Genomic DNA, 25418 nt, shown 5'->3' on the forward strand with positions numbered 1-25418 from the left:
GTTTCTCTATTCCTGCATGAATATCATCTAAAACATGATCAGATTTTCACACAAGTCAAGCTTAGGATAGAAAATAGAAAATAAATTATTTAGCTAACGTTTCGAGTTTATTGTGTCACACAAGGTTTTAGCAGATGGAACAACACAACAACACAACTCACCCTATTATCAGATGACCCATAAAAACTATTAACAAACAGATCATCAGCAACTTTATGGAAAATAAATATTAATGCAAAAAATGTAATGTAGAAAAGTTATTTTTTTTCTTTTGTTATAAAACAGTAAAAAACAGCTATATGTGTTATCATTCTGGTTAACCTCTGCAAATGAGTTAATAATAATGTTTTAATATTTCAGTGATTTTTTTTTTATCTAGTCAAGTGTTAGAATTCTCAGTTACTCGACATGTAGAGACACACACGCATTAAAGAGTGAAAGCCACAGCTCCTAAACAGATCCTGTTCTGCTCCAGGCTGCTTGAACTGTAGAGACGCTCCTGCGTCTGTTACAGGAGGAAACCTGAACTCAGCACGTCATTGGCTGGTTTGGAGGTGGGTATTCATTGGCAGACAGAGAAAGTGCAGGCGGCTCAGATCTCAACTATCTAATGTCTCTCTCTCTCACACACAAACACACATTCACATTCTAGATACACAAAGTCCAACACATTTTTTTTTAAATTTCTGCTTGGTTTAGACCTCAAGGACTTTTAACAGCAACTGCCACTCTGACATCTGCTACACACCATTTATTAAGAGATTTTTAAAGGAGAGCTATAATATTTTGTCTGTGCAGACTTAACCATCAGGATTTGTCTGGGAACAACCAAATGTAAGCACATTATTAATGTCATTATTCTGTGCTGTTGCAGTCACGTGTCCTGCGTAACGGCACATAGAACTTATTTGGCAAGACTGGTCGCACTGGGAGGAGAGTGTTTCAGACAGGAAGTAGTTTACAACTGCTGACACAGTTGTAGCTCAAACCATCTGAACAGACAGCTGCAAGTCTTGGGGCTCAGTGTGCTGCAAAACTAGTCAGTCCGCTGTTTTTTCGTCTTTTTAGAACTTGCATAGAGTTTACCTGAGACGGCCTGTGAAGAACCGAGTAAGTGTGTAAACGACATGGTTTTCATGCAGCAAAGTTACTGTGTGGTCGACGTTGCAGGCTTGGTAACGTTGGTTTGCATGTAGCCTCTTCGCAGATGTGACAGATCACACCGAGCGTTCAGTGGCACGTTAATGCGCGCGGCTGCTCAGACTGTGTTTGGGAGGTTGGGACGTGGCATTTCTGCACAAAAGAACTCGGTCCGTTCAGTGCTAATGTGCGTGCTATTGTTTAATCCCATGCACAACGCAATGGCAGCTGTGTTATAAACTTTGCAAGGGTAAAAAGGTGCATGGCCATGTGGTGTCTGATGATACTGCGCTATACCTGCAGGTTTCACTTTAGTTTGCCGTTTGCCGTGATTTTTAAAATACGTTTCGCCATCAAAGTTACGACACGGTTGTTGTTGTTGATGTTTATGATGATGATGACGTAGGATACCTTTTGTCAGGCTACAGTTAACTCACCTGATTTATTTAAGTATAATGTTTGGGGAGCTGAGTCAAACCTGGACTTGGACAGTAGTTATTTTTCCTTCCTTTTTTGGAAGTTCAGTTTGTAGTCAGCCTTAAATTTGCAACCATGCAGGTAGAAATCAAGGGCAGTAGTAGCGGCAATTGGTTTCTGACTAAAATCAGTATTTCTTAATGTTGTCTCAAACAACTGTTTATGAACTTTTACACCCCCATGGATTTCCCCCCCCCTCTGCATAATGGTTGGTACACATCAAATTTCAGTAACTAAACAACATCTCTGGACCAAGTTGATGTCTTACTTGGCAAAATGTATGGTCATGACATCACGGGGGCGGTGATTTTTCTTATGACCTTCCATATCTTGCCTCTTATAATCCACACATTCTTCTGCAGCATCACTCTGTCCACAGGGGCCATGGCCTGTCTGGGGATTACAGTTCAACGGATGGTGTTAGCAGTGCGCCGTCATTTTGCTCCCCTGTGTCGGACAAGCAGCCGGTCATATAGCTCAGAGCCCACTAAAGAAAAAAGTGTTCCTTATGCAAAGACACTCAAACAGGAGGACGGAGCCTCTGCTGGACCTACTAAACCTTTACCCAGGTTAGCTCACTGGAGGAGGGTGTGTTGGAATGTGCTGTAAAAGTGACACTTCTGGAGTTTTTCACAATTTAAAATCATAATGCTGTTTGTCTAGATAAGGTCTGAAAACAAAGACAATCCTTTGAGTTTCCTATGACTTTAAAATAATGGCAGCTATGATTATACATGCAACAAGTTCTCATCCCACAGTGCCATATATTGAGTATCATTCATCTAATCTATAGCAAAAACACTTGTTTTTTTTGGATTTTAAATGTCAAACCGTTTATTTAAATGCAAGCAGCTGATGTTGTTCATCTGCTTTGATTCAGTGAATTTTGTCATGGTTTTCTGTCACTTTGAGTAGGCTTCTCAGCTCCACTTTGTTCCTTGGTTCAGATCTGCGGATGTGGTGGTGATCGGAGGGGGCAGTTTGGGTTGTCAGACCATCTACCACTTGGCTAAAATGGGTATGAACAATGTAGTTCTGCTGGAGAGAGACAGATTGACTGCTGGCACCACCTGGCACACTGCAGGTAACAAACTCTGAGGATATAAAAAGGTGTAATAAGTGTGTATTTACCTGAGATGCACAAGTACTAACTATTCAAATGTTCTTTCACTATTGACAATGTTTTGTTTCTTTATTATTAGCACCGTTAAAACACAAAATACTCTGGAGTTGCTGGTTTAGAAAAAAAAAAGCCAATCTTCTAACATGGACTTTGGGTCTAGATAAGGTTTCTGTAGCTAAAGAAAGTGTGTTTGTATTTGCACCCCAATGTGTGCTCACAGTATGGACTCCTGACTAAATATTTTAATACTGATCTGCTCATGTGTCTGTCTGTTCACTAGGCCTGCTATGGCAACTTCGTCCTAGTGATGTTGAGGTGGAGCTGCTAGCCCACACTAGGAATGTGATCAGCAAAGACCTGGAAGAGGAGACAGGTCTCCACACAGGCTGGATCCAGAACGGGGGACTCTTCATTGCTTCCAACAAGCAGAGACTGGACGAGTACAAGCGCCTCATGTCGGTAAGAATAGAGGTGGATCGGTTTTGGCCATTGTGAGGAAAGGATGTCGGCAGATTAAGGGGTGTTATTGGATGCTAGGGTAGATTGCAGTATTAGGTAGTGTACGAGGAATTAAATTGGTATTGTTCATTGTTTCTTGCTATAATTGTTCATGACCAACGTCTGAGCAAACGTTTTTTCTCTTCTTATTTCTGCTCCAGTGTTAACAGAGACAGTAGCACCCAAGATGTTTCTAAAATTTTATTCAAATGAACATCCTCATTTAAAAAGAACGTGTAACAGAGAATTCAGACATCCTTAAAGGATTTGTTTTGAAAAGGAATAACCCAACAAATACTCAGTGCTTAGCACATTAGCAAATACTAGCTGATAGCGACAAATGCTAAGCTCTGATAACCAGTATATTACTGCACCTACCTGCCAACTGTTTTTTTGACTTACAGAAATGTTGTAGCAACATCTTTTGCTCTGAGGTTGTTTTTGCAATTAAGTAGCATAGGTATGCAGTCATTATGGCTTTAAATGGTTCTCATGGCAACAGGTGTCACTGTAACAGGTGGTCTGCGTGAAAAGAATGCTGTTTTATTTATTCATTTATTTTGGTGTAATAACACTTAAGAGAAAGTACTACAGTGACAGTAGGTAGGTAGGGTGAAAGAAAGGATAATTGCTCACACAGGTTTATTCTTGTATTAAAAATAAGTTCTAAAAGTATAAATAGGTCTTTTCCATAATTTAACAAATCACTGTTTGTAAAATTCACACATTTGCACTACATAAGGTATTTGCTCTTTTAGTGGTGTCCCCCCCCCCTTCTCTCTCTCTCCCCAAAATGCTTAAAAAGCAGAAGTGATGTTTCCAAAACAAGTTTGTGTAGGTGATGATTCTGATTACTGTCTCACTTAATATAAGTACACATTTTACAATAGTCAGCTTACAGAACTACAGTACTTTCTCCAGCTCCAACATCGGATGCACTGATTGTTTCTGTCATGTAATGTACTTCCAATGAGTAATGGCTCATAAATAATGCTATTATTGAGTTAATGATGCTTGTTATTACAATTACCAAAACACAATACCTAATAGAAACTTAATGTGCACACACCACAGGCTTCTCCTCCTGAGTAAATGAACAGGCTTTTAAGAATTGCACATTAATGGGGTGCAACAGATTTTCAACTAATGTTACAACTGCTCTTTATATTCGGCTTCATCTTAATACTTGAAATTGTAATTGCAACACGAAGAGGTAGCACATTAGGGGGGAAAGGCTTTGTTTGCTTGATAATGTGAGGTTCAAAGTTCACTTCAAAGAGCCAGTTTGCTGTGTTAAATTGTATCCAGTCAGAGCCACACACACAAAGCTGTGACAAGACCATGGTTAAAACCTAGTAAAAGTATGTTGCTCCTTAGACTGTAACAATTTGCAGTAAAAAACGTTTTACAGTAAAAAAAACAAACAAAACCCTATTAGCTTAAATCCTTTTATTCTTAAACGTTATTTATTCTTTATTATTCTTAAACCTTCGAAACAAATGTAGGTGCTTTTCTATTTTTGTCATTAAAACGTTCAGCAGTGTTTGTGTCTTAAGGACAAAAGTAGTGTTCAAAATATAGGTGTAGGCCTGGTTGCATTGAAAAGTACTAAGATTTGAGTTGCAAATAACCATTTGTTTTAGGTTTTGGTGTTGATACAATGTCCTTACAGATCCTACAAGTGATCATCTTTGTCAAGGTTGCAACCATAACAACATGTAATTTTCCCTTACTTCTAGTTGGGTAAAGTTTATGGTATTGAGTCCCATGTCCTTTCACCTGCGGAGACAAAGGACCTGTATCCTCTGATGAATGTTGATGATCTATATGGAACCCTGTATGTACCAAAAGATGGCACCATGGACCCAGCAGGCACCTGTACCACTCTGGCCAGAGCTGCCTCCGCAAGGGGAGCTACGGTAATTTGTACTGATCTTCATACAGATTTTTATTTTATTTTTTTCCTGGTTGCGCCAGGAGTAAACATCATATACTATGGTTGATGTAAAGTAGATGTTTTGAAGTAGCGTTTACTTTAAAAACAACTTTGCAGATTTGGAGAGCTGCTTTGTATTTATAGCTTTTTTAAGCATTTTTCATAATTTTACAATGTAGTAATTTGTAAGGACGTGAAGATTTGAATGATTATAAAGGATACAGTATGAGAGAGAGTATGAGTTCAGTAGAGTACACCCATGCTGCCTTCAGGAAAACAAAAATGTTCTTGCATGTGACTGATTCTCTTCAATGTGTCAGTGGGCAGATATTAAAAATGCTTAAATATTATTTGATTGATATACTGTGTTAAAAATCTCCATGTAGCATGTGTATAACTTCACCTCTTTAAATCAGGTGATTGAGAACTGCCCTGTGACTGGTATTAAAGTGAGGACAGATGACCTTGGGGTGAAGAGGGTGAAGGCATTGGAAACCCCCTATGGGACCATTGAGACACCATGTGTGGTAAACTGTGCAGGTGAGACTGAGACACGAATGGGACGGCGTGTTGAATCCAAATCAGGATTTAACATCAATATTTCAACATCAATAACATATTCTCTTGTGTGATTCGATTGCATACTTTTTATCTTTGTGTATTACATGCAGGTGTATGGGCCACCAAGCTGGGGGAAATGGCCGGAGTCAAGGTTCCTCTCATTGCAATGCATCACGCGTATGTGGTGACAGAGAGAATTGAAGGCATACAGGTAGCACAGCTTGAATGTGTTCAAAGATAGAGAGTAAAAGTAAAATCAACCACCGGCATATCATTTAGTAGGTTGTGATAGTATTCTAGCTAAATGGTGGGGGGGGGAAGATTTTCTTCTTTTATATTATTGCTTTTGGATGTCAATTCAATATGCTAGACGATGAAAGAGGCTCCAGATTATAGTGCCACTGATAAGTGTCTAATTCTGTAGTTCAAATAGAATAGCTGGAGGAAAGGTTGCATTTTAAAATACTGCAGCTCTAGTGTCAAAATATGCCCAGATGACTCTGAATTGTTTTACTATTATTAATATATAAAACAGCATGTAATTTTATTTACAAACATAAACATTCAAAATTATTGTACAATGCTGTGCATTGTGGCAATTGCTGTAACTTGTATTTCATTTATTATTTAAAATGCACCATTCAAGCATCTTCACACACTCTTTTACTGTAGTTAAGATTTTAATGTACATACAGTTCCCTATGGACACAGAAATCTCTTCATCTCTGTGTATAAACCTTACATGTCCAACAGGGGCCACTGTGACCACACAGACTTCAGCCTGTGTCTAGTGGCTGGCAGTGTGTTTTGAAATTAGATTTTGTGCTTTGCATGTTTGTGGAATACAGAAATAGAGGTTGATTCTTTACATATAGTAATGTCAATAATGCATGTGGGGTGGCCTCTGTGTGCAGATATAACATGAGCTTGTGTACATAGAGCACTCTAGTTGTAACTGAGTCTTGTGTGTGTGTGAGATTTAGTTAGTGTACACATGCTGCGTAACTGTGTGCATCCTCTAGAGGAAGGACAGGCTGCGAGAGCTTCGCAGTGTTATGTAGTTTAAGAGCAGCTTAACCAGCATTACTGCTACATCATGTACACAGACATCAGCCCACACACAAAATGATGCCATCAAATACTTGGATGCCATCAGGAAATTGGTTCCCAGCAGGGTGTGCAACTCATGCTGACAGTGTGTTGAGTTTTAGTTTGGTTGGGTGAAAAAGGAAAAAAAAAAACACTCCCAGACTTGTTGGTATTTGCTAGTTGTTTTTTATCTGCTTGTTGAGGAGCACCCTTTTTCTTATTATTTATTTTATTTTATTTTTTTATTATTTTCTTACATGTTGCAAGCTGCTTTCCAAATGTCAGCTTGTTCCTAGGTATTTTGGCCAGTTGACTTTGGAATGAAAAGCACTTATGACAGAGTGAACACGGATGACACAACATACAAGTGTAGCTATTTATCAGACATTCACAAGAATATTTACTGGGACGCAAGTAGTTGAATGCTTCCCTCTGCTAGGATTTCATGGATGTCAGTCGTCGCAACACCATTCATAAAGAGAGGGTATGGCAAGCTAGGTGCCACTGGCGCTGTGAAGATTTATGTGGCTGTTATGCAATGTATTGTATACCCTGTTTTGTACATAAGTCATTGTGTAGACAAACCATAAGCACTGAATACCATCACAAGATCTAGGTTCAATGGAAAAAAAATAAAAAATAGGATTTTTAACCCACTAAGTACATCACTGTCTTTTATGCATTTTCTTTGGTTTTCAGGTCAATTCCCTTGTCTTTAATGTTTTTTTTAATATTTAGATTTATTTATAATTCCAGTCAATTATCTAAAAAACAAATCACTTGGTGCTACAGATACTTATAAGTTAAGAGCATATTTCCTTTGTTTAAGTGGTGTCGTCAATCAAATTGCAGCTCTGGTAACGTTATACGTTTGTTATACGTTTGCCATTTCATTTGAGAAAAAAAGAGTTATAAGTAAAACCTAAATTGAAAATATCCTTATTGTGTTTCTACAGCAACACATCTTGTTCAGGCTGATTCTTGTTTTCACTGAATCTTTCACTTTAATCTTCACTCTTTGCAGAACATGCCCAATGTCAGAGACCATGACGCATCAGTGTACCTGCGCCTCCAAGGTGATGCCCTGTCGGTGGGCGGTTATGAACACAATCCCATCTTCTGGGATGAGGTATGCTTGAATATTTTCTAATGATTAACCATCACATTCCCTGACAATAGCCTTGAGCATTATAACCTCACTTATTGACTCTCGCAGTGAGAGACATGATGTAGTGTCTGTTTTGTTTTGACATATAATCAAATACTTCAATTAAGTCACTGTATAAACTTTAAACCTGTTTATATACTTTTCATTCTGTCTGTGAGTTTGACCTCATCTCTTATTCAGTTTGTTTTCCTCCACTTGTCTTCATTATTTAGTACTATATTAGCTTGGAGGTCGAAAACTCCGTGTGTGTGTGTGTGTGTGTGTGTTTGTGTTTTCACTGATCTTTCTCACAGTGGTAGAAAAAAGTATTCAGTATCATGCTTTTCAAATTATTAGAAAATGTACCTTATTTAGCTTACAATTATCTTATTACAAGTGGATGTCCTGCCTTTAGAGCTGTGCTAAAGTACAGATGTATTATCAGCAAAATGTACCATAAAGAAAAGATTTAGCATTTTTCGAAATTTGATTTCTTACAGGTTTTTGACAATTGATAGACCCTCATGTCTGTAGCAAGGAGACAGTTAGTCTAACTCAGCATGGAGAAACCAAAGCTGGGTAAAGTACTGAATCATGAAGCTGTTATGTTTAAAAATGGTTCACTGTTTTTGACAAATTTAAAAATATCCACATCTGCTGACCAAATCCTTGCTGATGTATTGATACAGTATTATGACATGAAACCACTGTTACATAATTTACAATGGGTAGAATGGAAGTGTGCTTATAATGCTGTGTCAAACTGTCTACTTAGAGCATCTTCATCGGGAACATAGAGGATGTAAGAAGTCAGTCTTCTCATGTAACTCTGTAACAGTTTCTTTAAAGAATAGAGCCAGTCTCAGGATGGGTTGAAGTAAGCTTAACATAAAGACTAATGGCAGGAGGAACAGGTAGCCTGTTCAATTGCTTGTGTAAAGACACAGGTTTGTTTTTTATTAAAGAGTAGTTTTTAATTCCAAAACCCACTCAACAAAGTGATTTTTAGACAATACTGGTTGCACACCTCTAACTGATGAGGTTTCAAATGAAAAATCCAATGATTTTAATAACCACAGCTGCTTTTTATATCTGACAACAAACCCTATATTTGTAGCTCAACTACTGGTGAAATTGCTTTTATTGAAATATGAAACAGTCTGTAAAGGACTTGCATTTTCTGTTTGTGTAGTTCCTTCATGCAGAGAAAGAGACGGTGCACAGTGTCTTTAAATGACTGTTTAACTTAGCAACTCGATCTTCTACGAACACCAGGAAATCGACAGCTTCATTAACACCTGGTGTTCTTGGCCTTAGTACATGTCTTCTGTGTCTCAAGGACGAACAGGGTTTTTAGGGCAGTTTGTTAACGGGCCTGCCAGGTTTTGTGGCAAGCCTCTTTGCTGTTTGGCCTGTCCAGGTGTTTCACTCACAATCAAATATGAGGACTGAGAAGTTTTATTCCTTTTAAATTTGTGGAGCTTATTCCCTAACCCTATTAATATGCAAAGGTATGTGTTCATGTTTAAGAATAAGCCATAGAAATGTGAAATATTATTGTATACCGAAATCAAAAACTACGGAATACACATATTGAGCCCAAAATGTTAATATAATGTACAGTAAATAATAAAAACATTTAGCCATAGTGTCTACAAAAGGTATCAGACAACTCATTTTTTTATGACATTTTTCCTTTGGCAAGATTACTTTTTAGAAATCTTTTCTGTCCGTACTTATGGCTGTGTAGAAAGCTCCAAAGTAGCTTTGCATTTTAGATGATTTCTTTGTGCAGAAGCAGCTTCCTTTTGTGCTCATTCTGCAGCTGAATGTTTCTTTGGTGTCATGAGGCGGGTGGAGGAAGAAAGCTGATACAAAATAAAGATGAACTAGGATGGAGACAAATAGAGTAGAGGATGCCTACTGAGTGAAGATGAGCAGGATCGATGGTTTAGGAGGGATTGAGAGAAGTGTGGTGTCTCGGACAAAAAGAGCTGCTCTTCTGACACTTCAGTTGAGTGTCAGAGCTCGCTAATAATGCAGAATTCTTTGTGCACATGAAAGCAGCTGCTATCGACTCACACTTCCATGTGACTTTCAAGTCCTAATCAGAGCTCAAAGTGTCACCACTGATGCTAATTATGGAACCATAGGAACTCCTTCCAGTATGCTCTTCTGACAGCTCTTATGTCAAACTGAAGACTTTAGCCTAACATAATAGTAGATTTAACTTTATGACATTAAAATTAATGTTACGTGGCTTGATATGTCAACAATGACTCAGAAAAGCAGTCATCCTCTGAAAGAGGTGGGAAGTGCATCTCACCGTTGAGGAGTCAAGACACAGATTAGAGGGAAAAGTCTGATTTCACCAATGTCAATTAGATAATGAGAAATAGTGAATTCAACTGATGCACCAGGATGTGTTATGTTGCAGCGTGCACTTTAACCACACTGTCTACAATGTTGTGTGGTGGTATTGGCTGAAGTTGAGTTCTTGTCAAGGCGATGAGAAAGGCAAAAGGAAAAGATATTTTTTTGATGCTGGCTATGAGAAAAATGGAGTAATATCAGTCAATACAATGTAAAATTTAAAACAGCTAGATATAATAAAGATTTGTAAGGTGGTAATTATATGTCAATTATATATATATATGTTTTGAAAACGATGTGAAATGGCTACCTGATCACCTTATACTGTTAGTAGAGATCAAAACATCGCTAAAAGAGACCGTTTGTTTAATCAATCTATAATTATGTTTTAAAAAATCCTAAATTTTATCTGGGATAACTTTGAATTGTTGGAAATGTTGGTGGCGAGAAATTCTACACAAGCCTTTTCTAATTTCACAAATGTGAACATTGCTGGAGAAACTGAAGTACATTATCAGCTGCTAATCTACACTTTTTTAGTTTGTCTCTTTATATAAATTGGAACCTGTCCCCCCTGTTAGAGCACATGCTAACTAACTCTGTTGTTGCATCGACACCATTTACTTTGAACATAGATTTGTAGAGGTGTCAGAAGTACACTAACCCAATACTCAAGTAAAAGTGCAGGTACTTGCCTAAAAAAAAAACAAGTACACTACAAGTAGAAGTACCACTTGAAAGGCTTTATTCAAGTTGAAGTACAAAGTGGATACAAGTACTCCCCATTTAATCTGTTCCTGTTGGTAACATAAATGCTCAAGTATAGTCCAGATTTGTTTAACAAACTTTCGAAGGCAGAAATTATGTGAAAGAAACTGTATGGTAATAACAACAAGATCTATGTTACTTCAGACACTTGTGTAAAACAAAACAAGCACATCTGGTAATAGTGGAATTGATTTTAACCATGTTGAATACTAACAGGTAGTTAATCCACAATAATGCATTATAATTTATTAGCTAATCGTATTCAAAAGTAAAATAATTGCAACTGTAAATACTCAATGAAGTACAAGTTCCTCTAAATTGTATTTAATTACACTACTTGAATAAATGTGCTTATTAATTCCTATCCTCTTGCGATTCTGCAGTATTTGAAAACCAAATTTAAGCGTTGCTATCCTGCATTTGGGTTAACGGGAAATAAGAAAATGAAGCATTTGTTTGTATTTTATTTCCCAGGTGTCTGATAAGTTTGCGTTCAGCTTGTTTGACCTGAACTGGGATGTGTTCATGCAACATATTGAGGGTGCAATCAACAGAGTTCCTGTTCTGGAGCGGACTGGCATCAAGTCCACTGTTTGTGGACCAGGTACACACTTAACCACATACACACGGTCGACAGAAACCTCTAAAAAATCGTTCTAAAAAATCTGCAAGGCGTCTTGCACACTCTTTAGAACATTATGCCTTACAACAGGCAATTTTTATAACACTTGTTAATTGGATACATTCTTATTTAAAAGGGTGAATGGGCACATCTGTGTAAAATATTGTATTCACCACTCCCACTGTGCACTTTCTTATGAATACCTAAACCTGCAGGCTCTATGTCAAGTTTGTAGAGGAGATGGTTTGATAAGCTCCAGCCTGATTTCTTGTCCAGGCAGTTACAAATTGTCAAGATAGTTGAGCTGTGTTTGGAGACTCCGGAGGATTTGTGAAACAAGTGACAGTTGATGTACAGATAGAAGACAAAAAAGAAGAAGGCAATTTGAAGTTTTGAAGACATTAACAGGGACAAAAAACAAAGGTAGAGAAGTAAGTGCAGATATCTTTCAATGCAGCCTCAAACTACTGCACCACACTGTGCGGTATCCCTCTCCAGGATATAAAATTAATACAATACTACATGTAAAAAATATTTCATTAATTCACTTCTTTAAAAGGTTGGTTAAGATAAAAGACATGTTTCCGTTTGGCAAATTCAGCAGGTAATTGAATGTGGCTGTGGTGTATATGCTCTTTTACTATGGACTGAAAAACGTGTTTTTAGCCCCAGGGAGTCACAACAGTCTTTAGAGCCATTCACATTTTGCACAAAAGTTCTTTACAATTTACATAAGTATTCAGCAATTACAACAACAACACCAATTCTCCAGGATAAGACTTTCCCTTCAACTGGTTTTCCCAGTCTACCTGACAGATCCCCTTATGCTCTTTCAGATTAATGGTAAATGGTAAATAGCCGCTTATATAGAGCTTTTATACAAAGTGTTTTACAGTGTTGCTTCTCATTCACACACACACACTTGCACACTGATGGCAGCTCCTGCCATGCAAGGTGCTAACCGGACCCACTGAGAGCAACTAGGGGTTCAATGTCTTGCCTAGGGACACTTAAACATGTAGCCAGGAGGGACCAAGAATTGAACCACTGACCCTCTGGTTTGTAGACGGCTACCTTACCAACTGAGCTACCATCTGGGAACTACCATCTTCAGGTTTCTCCACAGATGTTCTGGGGTGATCAACCATCACCCCAATCTTAGGACTCATTCACCCTGAATGCAGAATTTCTTTCACTTTTCACCAGTCTCCTTGTCTCTGCTGCTGAGAGCGTTGCCCCTCCTCCCAATTGCATGATGCTGCCACCACCATATTTCACTACAGCTAAGAAACCTGGGGTTTGCTTTGAGTTCTGCCCATAGAGGTTTGGGTAATCAAACCACAAGCTTTGTCCCCAAAACCTCAGAGTTCTTTAAATATTATTTGGCAAACTGCAGATGGCCTGTGACATCCATCTAGCTACATTTCATCTGAAATAAAATCCATTTGTCATTATGGCTGATTGTATGGAGATGTAGACAAAATGCTGGCTTTTCTCTTAGAAACCAAAATACTCTCATTGTGACTACACGTGTCTTCCTTCTGTGTGATAAAAGTTTGCTAAGGTAACAGCTGTCAGGCTAACATTGTCATTTCAACGGATTTACTGACGCCAGCAGCAAGCTTAGCCCCAGTTACTGCATGCAGCACTCCAGACATCTTATCCTCACCCTTCAGATATATGGGCCTGTAAGTGAGTTCTCGATGGAGGGACCTGCAGGATGTGCACGCACAGTCACATATAGTCGAGTGGATCAGCAGTCCTTATGCTGAAGGATTTTATGAAAGTGAGAACAGAGGCGGATAGACAGCTAATAGTCATAAAAAGCCAGATAAGAACATTTACTATGTGATAGTTGGGGTTACTGCAAGATGTATTTCTCCTCTTCTCAGAGGCGCTAATTGCGTAGTCACACCTGTAGCTCCTATGCCAATTTTGAGACCAGTTTGTCCACCAATGTTGAAGTATTTGGGAATTGCATTAGTAAATCCAGTACTGCTCGTCACTGAAGTAACCGCATTACAAAGTGTCAGTAAGTATATAATAAGTACATATTTATAAATAGTTATATAACGAGGAAATAATAAAATCCTACAAGATAAATCTCGAGAAACCTATCCAGGCTGACGGTATACAATTAAATGTTTGCAATAAGTGATAGTTATCATCAGATTAAAATTGGACATGAAATATATAGGTCATTTCACAAAGTGAAAGTGTTATTGTGATAAGTTTGTGTGTTTTAAAATGTCTTTCCACTATTATCTACAAAGTTCCTATGTCTGTCTGTTTTCAGAATCATTCACAGCAGACCACAAGCCACTGATGGGAGAAGCACCAGAGGTCAGAGGTTTCTTCCTGGGCTGTGGCTTTAACAGCGCTGGTAAGTACTGCAGAAATAAGAATGTGAACAAGATTGATTATTTTGAAAATAATGGAAAATTTGAAAAATGCAGAGAGATGGAGAGTGTAATGACAATCAACTTTATAAGGTTTTCTAAACTATGCACATCACTGATGGTTGCATGCTTTCAAATACACTGTGGTTTAGAAGTATGGAACGGACAAGAATCCGAGTCATTGCATTACTTCCCCCACAGATGTGCTTAACTTTGACATTAGAGAGCGAGGAATGTCTCTCAGCAATGCAAAAAACACAGAGGAAGGAGGCGTAAAGGGTAAAGTAATCACCACTGGCATTAACAGAGAATTTGCTTTTGTCTTCATAAGAGCAGATATCTACAGGGTCGAGCTGTAGAGTTGTTATGACAAGAGCTTGGGAGGTGCAAAGGGACCACAGAGTGGTTTCATTTTTACTTTTGAAGCATTTGAAGCAGATTAATGATGGACCTTGCTGTTCTTGGACACTCCCTCTGTTTCTCTCAGTGTGCTACTGTACATCCTGTCCATGAGACATTCATTCTGCCCATCAGTCTGATTGCAGGTCAGTTAGTATTTTGTTATCCATGGTTAACAAGGGGTCATAGAACTGAGCTGCTGAATCATTTTATACCTTATGTCAGGCATTTTGCCTTATACCTTATTTATTAGACCTGTGCTGCATATGAATTATAATGTAACATCTCCTGTGTTACAGTGACTTGATAATTAGGGATCTGTCCACCAGCCTTGCACTGCAAGAATGCTTGAAATGTCTTTTTCCCTGCCTGACAAACAGAGTGGAAGCATCCCAGTTTACCTTATGTCATCCTTTTTCTAGTCTCCCTTTCGCTCTGTCATCTGCTAAGGGAAGACTGTTCATTCTATCACACAAAACATGTGCGCATTGATGGACTCAAACAGCGTATTTGGCTCAAGGCAGGACAGAACAAAGGAGGATATTTATTTATTACAGTGCTAAAGTTACTGGGAGTCTCATAAAAGAAATTATTGAGTGGTCCTGTAAATTTCTAAAGCTTTACCTGACTTTTTGCTGGGGTTCATTTTGGTTTCCAAGCAATCATTATTTCTGCTAACTTGTATTAATTATATTTGTTGCCTGGCAACCCAAGTATTTACTTGTAATGTCAAGGCCATCATGTTGAACTCTTAACTTTGTCTGCATTTATCTATTGTGATTTCAGTTCTTTAATTGCTTTTAATTGCTGCATGTCTTACCCAGATGCATCACCTTCTTGCTCATAATGACAATAATGAAATGACAGCTATTATGGCTAGCTGAAGCTTTTTATCACACAAAATAGTGCTGGCTTTTAAGTCCTCACACAGCTGTGAAAACCACTGGATTCAGTGGCATATTGGTTAAGCTAGGATGGTCAGTGATGCAAAGCAAGACATCAACCCGTTAATTAGGATTTGGTTTGGTAGCCCCAAGAATATAAACGGCTTTCGGCTGGTCCCATCAGGGGTTGCCACAGTGGAATGTGTTCCGCACGTTGATTTGGCATGAATTTTTATGCTGGACCGGCACCAAGGTGGCCCTTGATGGCTGGAATTCGAATCCCACCCCACTAGGTGGGATTCGAACCCGCGGCCTTCTGCATCCCTGCCTATTAACCACAGTTTTCTTAATTTGCTGGTAAACAACTTCAAGATCTTAAAGAAGCATCATAAGCATTGTTGCACCAGTGTTTGTGTGTCAGTATGTAAAGATGAAGTCAGGACTTCATGTAGATATGGTCAAATGTATTAATTGTTAAATAGTTAATTGTGTTAAATACTTGCCGCTAGCAGAGCTAACATTTGCCTATGTCTCCACTCTAATATATTCATCTCCTCGTGCTACAGCTTCATGTTGGTGTACAACTCAAAGACTAGACTCTGGATCTGTCCTCTGTCTAAATTTGAGTCTGGGTGTACTTCTTAGTGAACAAGAGCTAAGCTCAGTGACATGGTTTTCTGGTGTCTTGAGGTTTGCATCTGTTTTGACTCAGATCTCTGTACTGTATGTCCATTTAGCTGAAAATCACCAAAAACATACTGAATGGGCTTCCTTGATAACATATGCTGAATAGAGGAGAGGGAATAATAAATAATGACATAGAAAGAAGAAATGTTTGCACAGGACAAATGAATAATAATATGGTGAGACACTGATAGCGGGGACGAAGACGGAAAATGCAACGACTGAGTGGATGAGATGTGTGGAAGGATGAGCACGAGGGTTCAAACGCAGATACACAATCACACATCCTGTGGAAATCTCGAGTGACATTTATCAGTGCTACCTTGCCTTGCCGATTGTCTTGGGAGAACTCTATCCCCTCTCCCCCTCCTTCCTCGTCTCCCCTTACAATCCATGACAGTGACAGTGCTCGCAAATGACTGAAGCAATAAGAGAAGGGACGCTGTGAGAAAAGGAGGCATGAAGGAGGGTTGAACAGATTACAGTATATTTGACACATTGGTCATGATGCTGGATATCGATGTTGTTCCCACAACACATGCACGCGACACATCAACGATCTAGATGCAAATGCTTAAAGGGAGCAGCTCATTAGCTCAGTTGTTTGAGACTAGATGTAGATGATATTGAATTGGCAGTGTTGGTTTGTTGGTCCAGTTGAAATGAGCAGAATGCCGCAGCCATTATATGCAGCTGGTGAGGTCAGATTGCTCAGGGGAAGTTGTGAGCAAGGGTCAAATGATAGAACAAAGGTCACAAAAATCCTCTGTAGGTTGTATGACATATTGAGGCTGTAGCAAAAGACAGAGACTGCTCTGGAGTGCTGCCTCTCTCCTATTTGCTTTTTTGTTTTATAACCAATCTGATGAAATCTTTAAACCTGATAAATGAAATGTTTGTCTTCACATTGTCTCTTCCTACTGTGTGGGACTGAAGATGGAGATGCTTTTCACAACAATGTTTGTGTCATCCTTGCACTTTCTATGTCAGGTATGATGCTGGGAGGGGGCTGCGGTAGAGAGCTGGCTCACTGGATCATTCATGGCCGCCCCGAAAAGGATATGTATGGATACGACATCAGGTATATGAATGCATTATAAAACACTGTATTGAAACACACAAATTTACAATTAGCCATTACTGGGAGTTTCACAAGCTTGGTGCTGCTCTACAAAACTACAAAGAAGAAAAAGATGGTTTTGAGCTTGACATTTTATCAAGTAGAAGCAGGAACAGAGTAAAGTTTTACTGTCACGATCATTGTGACCTTTATTGAATGTTAGTCTTTTGAACTTCTCTCTGCCATTCTACTTTCTCAGGCGTTTCCATAACTCGCTGACAGACAACAAATCCTGGATCAGGGAGAGGAGCCACGAGTCGTATGCTAAAAACTACTCTGTGGTGTTCCCCTTTGATGAGCCACTGGCGAGCCGAAACATGAGGAAGGACCCTTTCCATCAGGTATCATGAGCAGTTTGAGCTGCACTGCTGACGGTTCAATGGGGCGTTTTTTGAGCAGCCTTTCTGATGTCAGAAAGCCCTACTGTGGTTAACTGTGGTTTGAATGAGTCATTACAGCTGAGGCACGACAGGATTAATTGGCAGTATAATTGTAGAGAACACAAAATGAAACGAACTATGTGTGAATAATTTATTGATGTTGTAAAAAATGATGAGTCACATATATTTACTTTAGATCTTTTATTCATTTTTGGTTAAATAGGTGAGTTAATTGAGAACCATTTCTCAGTTGTCATTTACAATAACGACCTGGCCAAGAGGCAGCATGAGACAGATTTAAAAAAAAACTTTAAACCTAATCTTGGCCTTATTCAAGTAATTTCAGTTAGGAAAGCAGGGCTTTTACTCTCAGTTGGCGGGTGTATCCCGGAGGATTTAGACACAAAAGACGATTTGTACATAGATGGTGGGAAAGTTGTCGATGTAGAACCTTCTGGACCCATATCGACAAGAGTTCTTAATATAGACAAAACCAGTTCACCTCTTTAAGTCACAGGAGCATTTCTACTGCCACATAGTATGAGCAGTCATCTTTGGTTGCTTAGTGTTAGAGTTTCTATGACTCACTCCTTTTCTTTTACCTGTCCAATAATTTCTTTTCTCTTCCCTCAGTGATTCATTTACTTCCCTGTCCTGTTTTGTCTGTGTACATCTAACCTTTTATTCGTTTTTCTCTCTGGCATTGTCTCCTTTTGACATTCTCCCCAACACAATTTCTGCCTCTATTCATCCTGCTATTTGTGATTTTTTTCCAACTCTTTGTGCTTACAATCTTTTTGTGTGGAAGAAAAATGTGCCGCTCTTTCTTTCTCTTATTTAATGTCTTTAACCTCAGCTCTAACTGGTTAATTGTAACATAAATGGGGCGATGGAGCAAACCGATGTTGCTGAAACACTAGGCTATGCAAGCTTGAAGCTTGTGTGCATGAATGTATGGAAACAGCATTGAACAGATTACAGTATATTTCTGTTGCTATATTGTAAATAGGGAAGTCAGAACACGGGTTTCATTTCATGTCTGTCATGTTTTTACCAAGCTAGAATCCCACCTCTCTCTTAGTATGTTTATTCCTTTGTCACCATCTCATCTTCTGTCTGATGTGTCCCCTACCTCTACCCCTGTCTGTCTTCTCCTGTCTCTTTTAATCAAATCTAGAGGCAATAGCTGATTCAGACTGAGCCAGAAGGCAGTTGGCAGTGTAACTTATCCCCACCAGCTACATTTATTAATGCAGCCCCTGCCAACATGACTATAAATGATATACTTAGCCTCAGTAGCCTGGTCTCAAACGTCTTTCAGCTCTTTCTCTCTATAGCCCATCACAAACTCTTAATGGGCCACACCACCATATGTTATCCATAAATGATCCACTTAACTGTGCTTTCCTGTTCTGGACTTCATTTACTGTTGCAGTTTCTACTGTTCACACATGCAGGCATTCTTTCAGAACAGATTACTGTCACACAAATTGCAATAGCAATGTCAATATATTTTGTAGTTCATGTCCACTGCTTTCTTAGAGCTTGTTTTATTTAACCTCTGACACCTTTCATGCATAATGACACATTCCCGAAGGGATTTTTTAAAAGTAATTTACACTGAATGTTCAATTAAAGGATGAAGGGTTGGTTGCTTTTTAAATTTATTTCAGGGAATGGTTTGTGTCTTAAATTGTATTGACAATATGAATACAAAATGGTTATTTTGAAGCTATTTAAATGATTATTATAATCGTATTTTGTGTTTTTTGTCTTTGCCTTTAAAAACTAGGCGTAACTTGAAATTGCATACCCATAATAAATGAGCATGTTTATATTTGAATACTTTCAGTGTCAAAGGGAACACTTGTGAGATTTGCTAAGATGTGTAAATATTAGTATATGTGTTACTAGTGAAGAGTAATTGTATATGGCACACAGCAAAAAAATAAAATAAAAGTGTGTGTGTATATATACATGTATGTATGTACACCACCTAGGTCCCTCGACTGGGGGACGCTCGGGCTGAAGATGAACACGAACACTGGAATCAAAGAAACATTATAAGTGAAATTCAGGGAGCATGCATAATTAGCTGCTTTTGGGGATTATTTTTTAATTTGATGCTTACATTTAGATTTAGTCATTTGGCAAATGCCTTTATTCAAGTGACGTACAAGTGAGTCAAGAAATCTAAGTCATGTAGAAGCAACTGAATGAATTATCATGAGAAGAAATTTTTAGTTTCACGAGATGCAACTGGAAGATATGACAGATAGGATATTAAATAAAGAAGAGTTTCAAACATGTGGGATCACTGAGCTAAAGATCTTTACTTGGGGTCTTGTGTTGTCTAGTGTAGGGTTCACCAGCGCTGTTTGTTGGCAGACTGCAGTGGGCAGAAAGTATTGTAGGTCTGCCTGAGTTTGTTAAGGTAAGAGGGTGCTGTTAAGTTGACTGAAAATCAACCAGCAATAAGAAGCTAGTTATGAGCACCATTTTAGCTGATCAAAAATAAGATATGCTGCTGCATTTTGGATCGTCTGGATTGTGCATGCTGGTAACTTTGTCAGCAGGACATTGTGGTAAGTAAGACAACACCAGTGAGTGCGCACAATGAGCTGGGTAACGAAATTTACAAAGAGTTTTTGATCTTTCTGATATTGTAGAGGGCAAATCTGTATGCCCTGGAGATAGAAATGTGTGACTCACTAATATGAATGTAATTATTTTCTGACCATGAAGTAATTGCTTACTGTGAGCCATGGTGATCAAAGGTTATGTCTGTAGCAGGATATACAACACATTTAGTATGAAATCGCTTTAAACTGATGTGTTTTTTTTTAATAAAAATAAGATACACACATTACTTACCTTAAATTTACTGAGGTGCTATAAATAAAGGAACATGTCAACATGTTTATTTTGAGATGACAGCAGCTGATCTACTGTCCTTTTTGACAGTGACACATCACTTGAAGCCGCTTTCTCCAGCCGCCACCCAAGACTTTAATTTGCATAATAGCAAATACAGGGTCAGTTATTGTCAAGCTGTGTTCAGTGTAATTTGTAGCAGCAGATTTTACACCGCTACAGTATGGAGCACCGACAAGATGGAAATACCAGTTCTTAGATAGGCAGACTGCGACCTGAAGGAGAGCAGAGTCCCTTTGAGACTGGATTGGTCCAGCCCTCGACTGAAAGCCCATTAGACCTCTGCTAATCACTTGTCATGGACCATCACCTAGCAACTAACCTCCCTGCTGTTGGAGAGCCTCAGATAAATGTAGGAATCACAGAGCAAATGGCAAAAAAAAAAAAACGGCGAAAATGTTTTAATTATTATTTTTAAATGAGATTTTGTTCACAAAACTGTCTCTTTGCTCCTAATCCCAGTGGCATCTGTTATGGCTAAGGAGTAGTTAAGGGGTTCGATCATCAAAAAAGCTGTACATGTGCAAATAATTTGAATGAGCTTATTTCAAGCTAATTTCATAGCACAAACAGGCCATCTCTGACATTGCTGCTCACACGTTTTCTCCACCTCGGTAGCACGGATGGTAAATATAGCACAGTGTGGGAAGTTTGGCAAGAGACAGCTAGCTGCCTGCTAGGAGGAGAGCATAGCAGAGCATAACTACCAACTGTGGGTGGCTGTCAATTTTAACAAGGAGAATGGTGAGCACTAAAATATCTTATTTCTACACTTCAAAAAAATAAAAGTTTTTTTTTCTTCCTTGCATCACTTCTTGTCAGCACAGTGCCTTTAGTGTAGAATTAAACCTTTAGGCCAGTTAATTTGCTGTTCATTTGTTAAACTGTACTCTGTTTAAAACTGCACTAATTAATCCAAATGACTGTGTGCAATGAGCAAAACAGTTTGCTTGTGTTGGTGAAACCACTTGTATTTTCAGTGGACTTAAGTCTTTCTCGATTCTCCTGCCCCGGAGAGGCCAAAAAATCACTTTGTGCTGCTTTAACAAATCAAAATCCACTAAGTAAGACTTTACATTTGTGGTCAATCTGCCAGCAGATGCTTTCGCTTCTATGTATATGAAAGTGTTTTTAAATATGAAAATTAATTAATGAAACGGTGCATCTTCTCCAAGTATGCTTAAAGTAAACAAAGTAAATCCCAATGTAAAAAGTTTAACATATATTTTTGTAATTTTTGTTCCTAAGCAATCTCAGAGTGATTGTAAGTGATTGAACCTTTTTGTTTGTTTTCCAGGTTTTATTGGAGCAGGGCTGTGTTTTCCAAGAGAGACATGGTTGGGAAAGACCTGGCTGGTTCAACAAAGACGGCCCTGCTCCTGTGAGACACACACTTGCACTACACACAAGTATTGTGAACATGTATTTCAATAGTTTGTATACATCCACTATTTACATAAGGCCCTTGAAAAGACGTCAACAATTTAGATGATTTTCCTTACAAGGCTTTTTGAGAAGGGATCAATGGTATTCAGCCCAAGGCTTTGTCCTATGCACTTCAGAAATACAAATGAATAATTAGCCTCTAACTGTTTTTTTTTTTTTAATTTGTGTTATTGCATAGGTAAAAAGCTATGATTACTACGGGGCCTATGAAAAGAGGAAGAATGTGAACTACAAATATAATGAATTGCTCGGCAAAGAGTACACCTTTGACTTTCCTCTGCATCATGATGTGGTAAGATACAAAGTGTAAGAGTGTGTGTGTGTGTGTCTGTGTGTGTGTGTGTGTGTGTGAGAATGAATATTCTATTACATGCAACTTCCTCTTTTGTCAAAACCACATTGTACCTTAGCCTTAACTCCAAAGACAGAAAACCATCTTAGAAAAGAATAAAAGTTTAATATGTTTTAGAATCTGTGTTAATTCAATCTGTGCACTGTGTATTCTTTTTTTCTCCCTCTTTTCATATTCTTTTTGTTTTATAATGCAGATTAAGAATGAGTGCCTTTCATGTAGACACAGTGTAGCTGTGTTTGACATGTCCTACTTTGGAAAGTTCTATCTCACTGGACCAGATGCAAAGAAGGCAGCTGATTGGCTGTTCACTGCTGATGTCAACAAGAAGCCAGGTCAGTCTGACTGCAGCTAAAGCAAACTCACTCACACATACACACAAATGCAGATGGGAAAAAGATTTAAAGAATGATGAGGGCACATATATGAGTAGAAAGGCCAAACAAAATGTCAATACATGAAAACCCGTCCATGTTTCCACAAAATCTCAAAGCACAGTTCTGAATAACCTCAGCAAGTAAAGCTCTGAGAAAGCAGTTTTCAATGCTACAGTATCTTAGAGGTTCAAGGGGGTATTGATTGCCTATTGTTTACTTTTAAAACTACCAAGTTGACAGCTATGCTTGCTACCTGCTGTGACATTTTTGTAGCAATGTGAAAATAAGCACGGCTGCAAATACTCTATTAAATATTTATTTCCACTTACCTCACATTGCTTTTGTCTGACACTGTCAGACACTTTATGTAGGACCTGACAATGGCTGACTTTGGTGATACTCATTGGTATGGAACTAGACTATTACAATACAATGCATATATGATGTGTTTATATAAACTTCAAGTGTGGTATCACAAATACTCTAAATACAGAGTATTTTCCATGTAATGGCTACACGATACAGTTGAGGGCAAAACATTTCATCCTCTTACTCTGAAAATGCAAATCAAAGAATTTACCATCAACATAATATTTGATACATCTTCAGCTAGTACAAATATCCCTTCGTTACTAGAAAACATGGTCAAACAGCGTGCAAAAAATAAATAAAATAAATAATTGTATAATTGTAAAAGTTTTCTAAAGGAGATGAAAATACTTTAAATGTCCTTTCTTTGCCTTTTCTAACCTCCTCCAGCCTCTTTGTGTACCCTCTCTTTTATCCTTTCAGATGTAATTTTAGCCTAGTTGTGTCCAGCCTTCTTTATATCTGTTTACAGGTTTTCAATGATATTTAAGTCTTGAAACCATGAAATCTATGGGAAAACATCCTCCTTATTCTTTTCAAACCATTCCTGAGTTGACTTTGCTTTGTGCTTTGGACCATTGTCTCGTTGAATGACTGCCTCTTCATTTTAGCTTTCTGACTGATGGTAAGAAGCTTTGGACAACATTTATTCTTCCTTTAATTTTATGCACTGCTCTGGTGCTTCTTGCAGGTGCCCATCCATTACATTAACTGCTTATCCTGTGAAGGGTCTCAGGGGGCTGGTGTTGGTCTCAGCTGTCAATGACGAGGAAGTGGGGTCCACCTTGGACAAGTCACCAGTTTATTTCAGGGCCAACACAGACAGACAACCATTCACACTCACAGTCTTGACTACTGGCAATTTAGAGTCAGCAATTAACCGAACACGCATGTCTTTGGACTCCAGAGGAGCCCAGAGGAAACCCACATAAGCACGGGAGGGACATGCAATCTCAACACATAAAGCCAGTCAGCACTAACGACTCCACCACTGTGTTGCCCTCCTGACGCAGACCCACACCCCCACAACCTTAGCAAGCGTCCATCATCCCCTCATACACTTTTATTCCAATTGCCTCTTATGACTTTGTCAGGTCAGGTTAAAATATTTTATAGCCCTGGCCAGTATTATAAAGGTTTACCAATTTCATGTTAATGTGTCTTCTGAAAGCAGTTTTTTTCTTGACCCCATTTGTTTTTGTTGCTCTCTGCAAACGGCTTGAGACAGCTCCTGGAGATCTACCTATTGGCAAATTCACATTCACTGGCCACTTCATTAGGTACACCTTTACAATCTATTTCTGACCAATACTGCAGCTCTCTCCATTAATTCTACTTTTACAAGGTTATATTTTCTCATTTTTTTCTAAGTTTAGGTATGTGTTTATAATTGAGGACATAGTAGGTGATGAAGTTCTCTTGGAGTGCATAAGAGTTATTTCTCATGTTTTGGCTTCCTCATTTATTGTAACAGAAAGTTAACCTTGTAAAAGTAGAATTAATGACAGAGCTCCTGTATTGGATTGCATTACACAGTACAGGTGTACCTAATGAAGCGGCCAATGAGTATACACTCACAAGGATGAAGGGTCGACAGTCTTTGTCAAAGGTTTGGGTGTGTTTTTGTAGTACCAGCTAATGGAGCCTCAAACCTCTAGCCCCAGGCAGATTATGTAGCAGGTTAGAGGTTGGATGGGCTCACGTCTTCAGCCCCGAGTACATAAGCAGGGTTACACTTACTCAAGTGGTATCACTTCAGCTGTTTCTCAGACAGCACATTATGTGTCACATATTAGTACTAATCCAAGAGACCTTTACACAGTGATACCTAAAGTTTTTGGGTTCTCCTTAAAGCTTGTTTACCTGTTGTAAGACAAACACCACAAAATGTTTACCTGTGTGATATCTTTTATTGTAGTGCATTAATTCATGTTCTGTGCTTCTGTTGACTTAATTATTCTCCAGTCATTATGACCACCCGAGCTCACATTAACTGTGGGGGTAGCTTTATCAAAAACAGACATCATCCAAACTTGCCCTTTCTGTCTCCTTGCTCCCAGCTCTCAAAGCACAGCAACAGTAAGAGTCAGGCTTGCTCAGAGAATATTTCATTCTTTGAGGCTGACCTATGCTTTGATAACACATTCAAACACAGTTTCCTTTAATGCCAGCAACAGAATGAAACTGTAACATCAATTATTCATAAAGATGTGAGCTGGCTGAGGGGCAGTCAAAGATTAACATGTCACTACAGATATCAGCTCCTTTAGCCAATGGATGAGCCATGTTTTTATTTTGTGTCTCTTGTAATCAGAGATAGACATCATTCACTAGGAAATT

At 38.6% G+C, this 25418-nt stretch overlaps 1 protein-coding gene across 5 annotated transcripts in view; it reads left to right on the forward strand.

Moving 5' to 3' along the window:
• Positions 1-656: 656 nt before the first annotated feature.
• The window catches only part of sardh (sarcosine dehydrogenase), a 34780-nt gene continuing 10018 nt past the window's right edge, over positions 657-25418 (forward strand). The window contains exons 1-15 of one of the 5 annotated variants that reach the window (XM_067484084.1): positions 657-834; positions 1980-2186; positions 2565-2701; positions 3021-3199; positions 4978-5157; positions 5591-5714; positions 5846-5946; positions 7849-7953; positions 11587-11716; positions 14031-14117; positions 17091-17181; positions 17420-17561; positions 21832-21915; positions 22159-22272; positions 22529-22667. In XM_067484084.1, coding sequence (XP_067340185.1) covers positions 2002-2186; positions 2565-2701; positions 3021-3199; positions 4978-5157; positions 5591-5714; positions 5846-5946; positions 7849-7953; positions 11587-11716; positions 14031-14117; positions 17091-17181; positions 17420-17561; positions 21832-21915; positions 22159-22272; positions 22529-22667 — 1798 coding nt within the window. In that variant the 5' untranslated portion in view covers positions 657-834; positions 1980-2001. Of the gene's footprint in view, positions 835-942; positions 1111-1135; positions 1896-1979; positions 2187-2564; positions 2702-3020; positions 3200-4977; positions 5158-5590; positions 5715-5845; positions 5947-7848; positions 7954-11586; positions 11717-14030; positions 14118-17090; positions 17182-17419; positions 17562-21831; positions 21916-22158; positions 22273-22528; positions 22668-25418 lie in introns of those variants that run through there. The other 4 variants (XM_067484086.1, XM_067484083.1, XM_067484085.1 and 1 more) reach the window with 4 other exon arrangements.

This window comes from Channa argus, chromosome 18 (assembly GCF_033026475.1).
Source record: "Channa argus isolate prfri chromosome 18, Channa argus male v1.0, whole genome shotgun sequence".
Classification (NCBI taxonomy): Eukaryota; Metazoa; Chordata; class Actinopteri; order Anabantiformes; family Channidae; genus Channa; species Channa argus.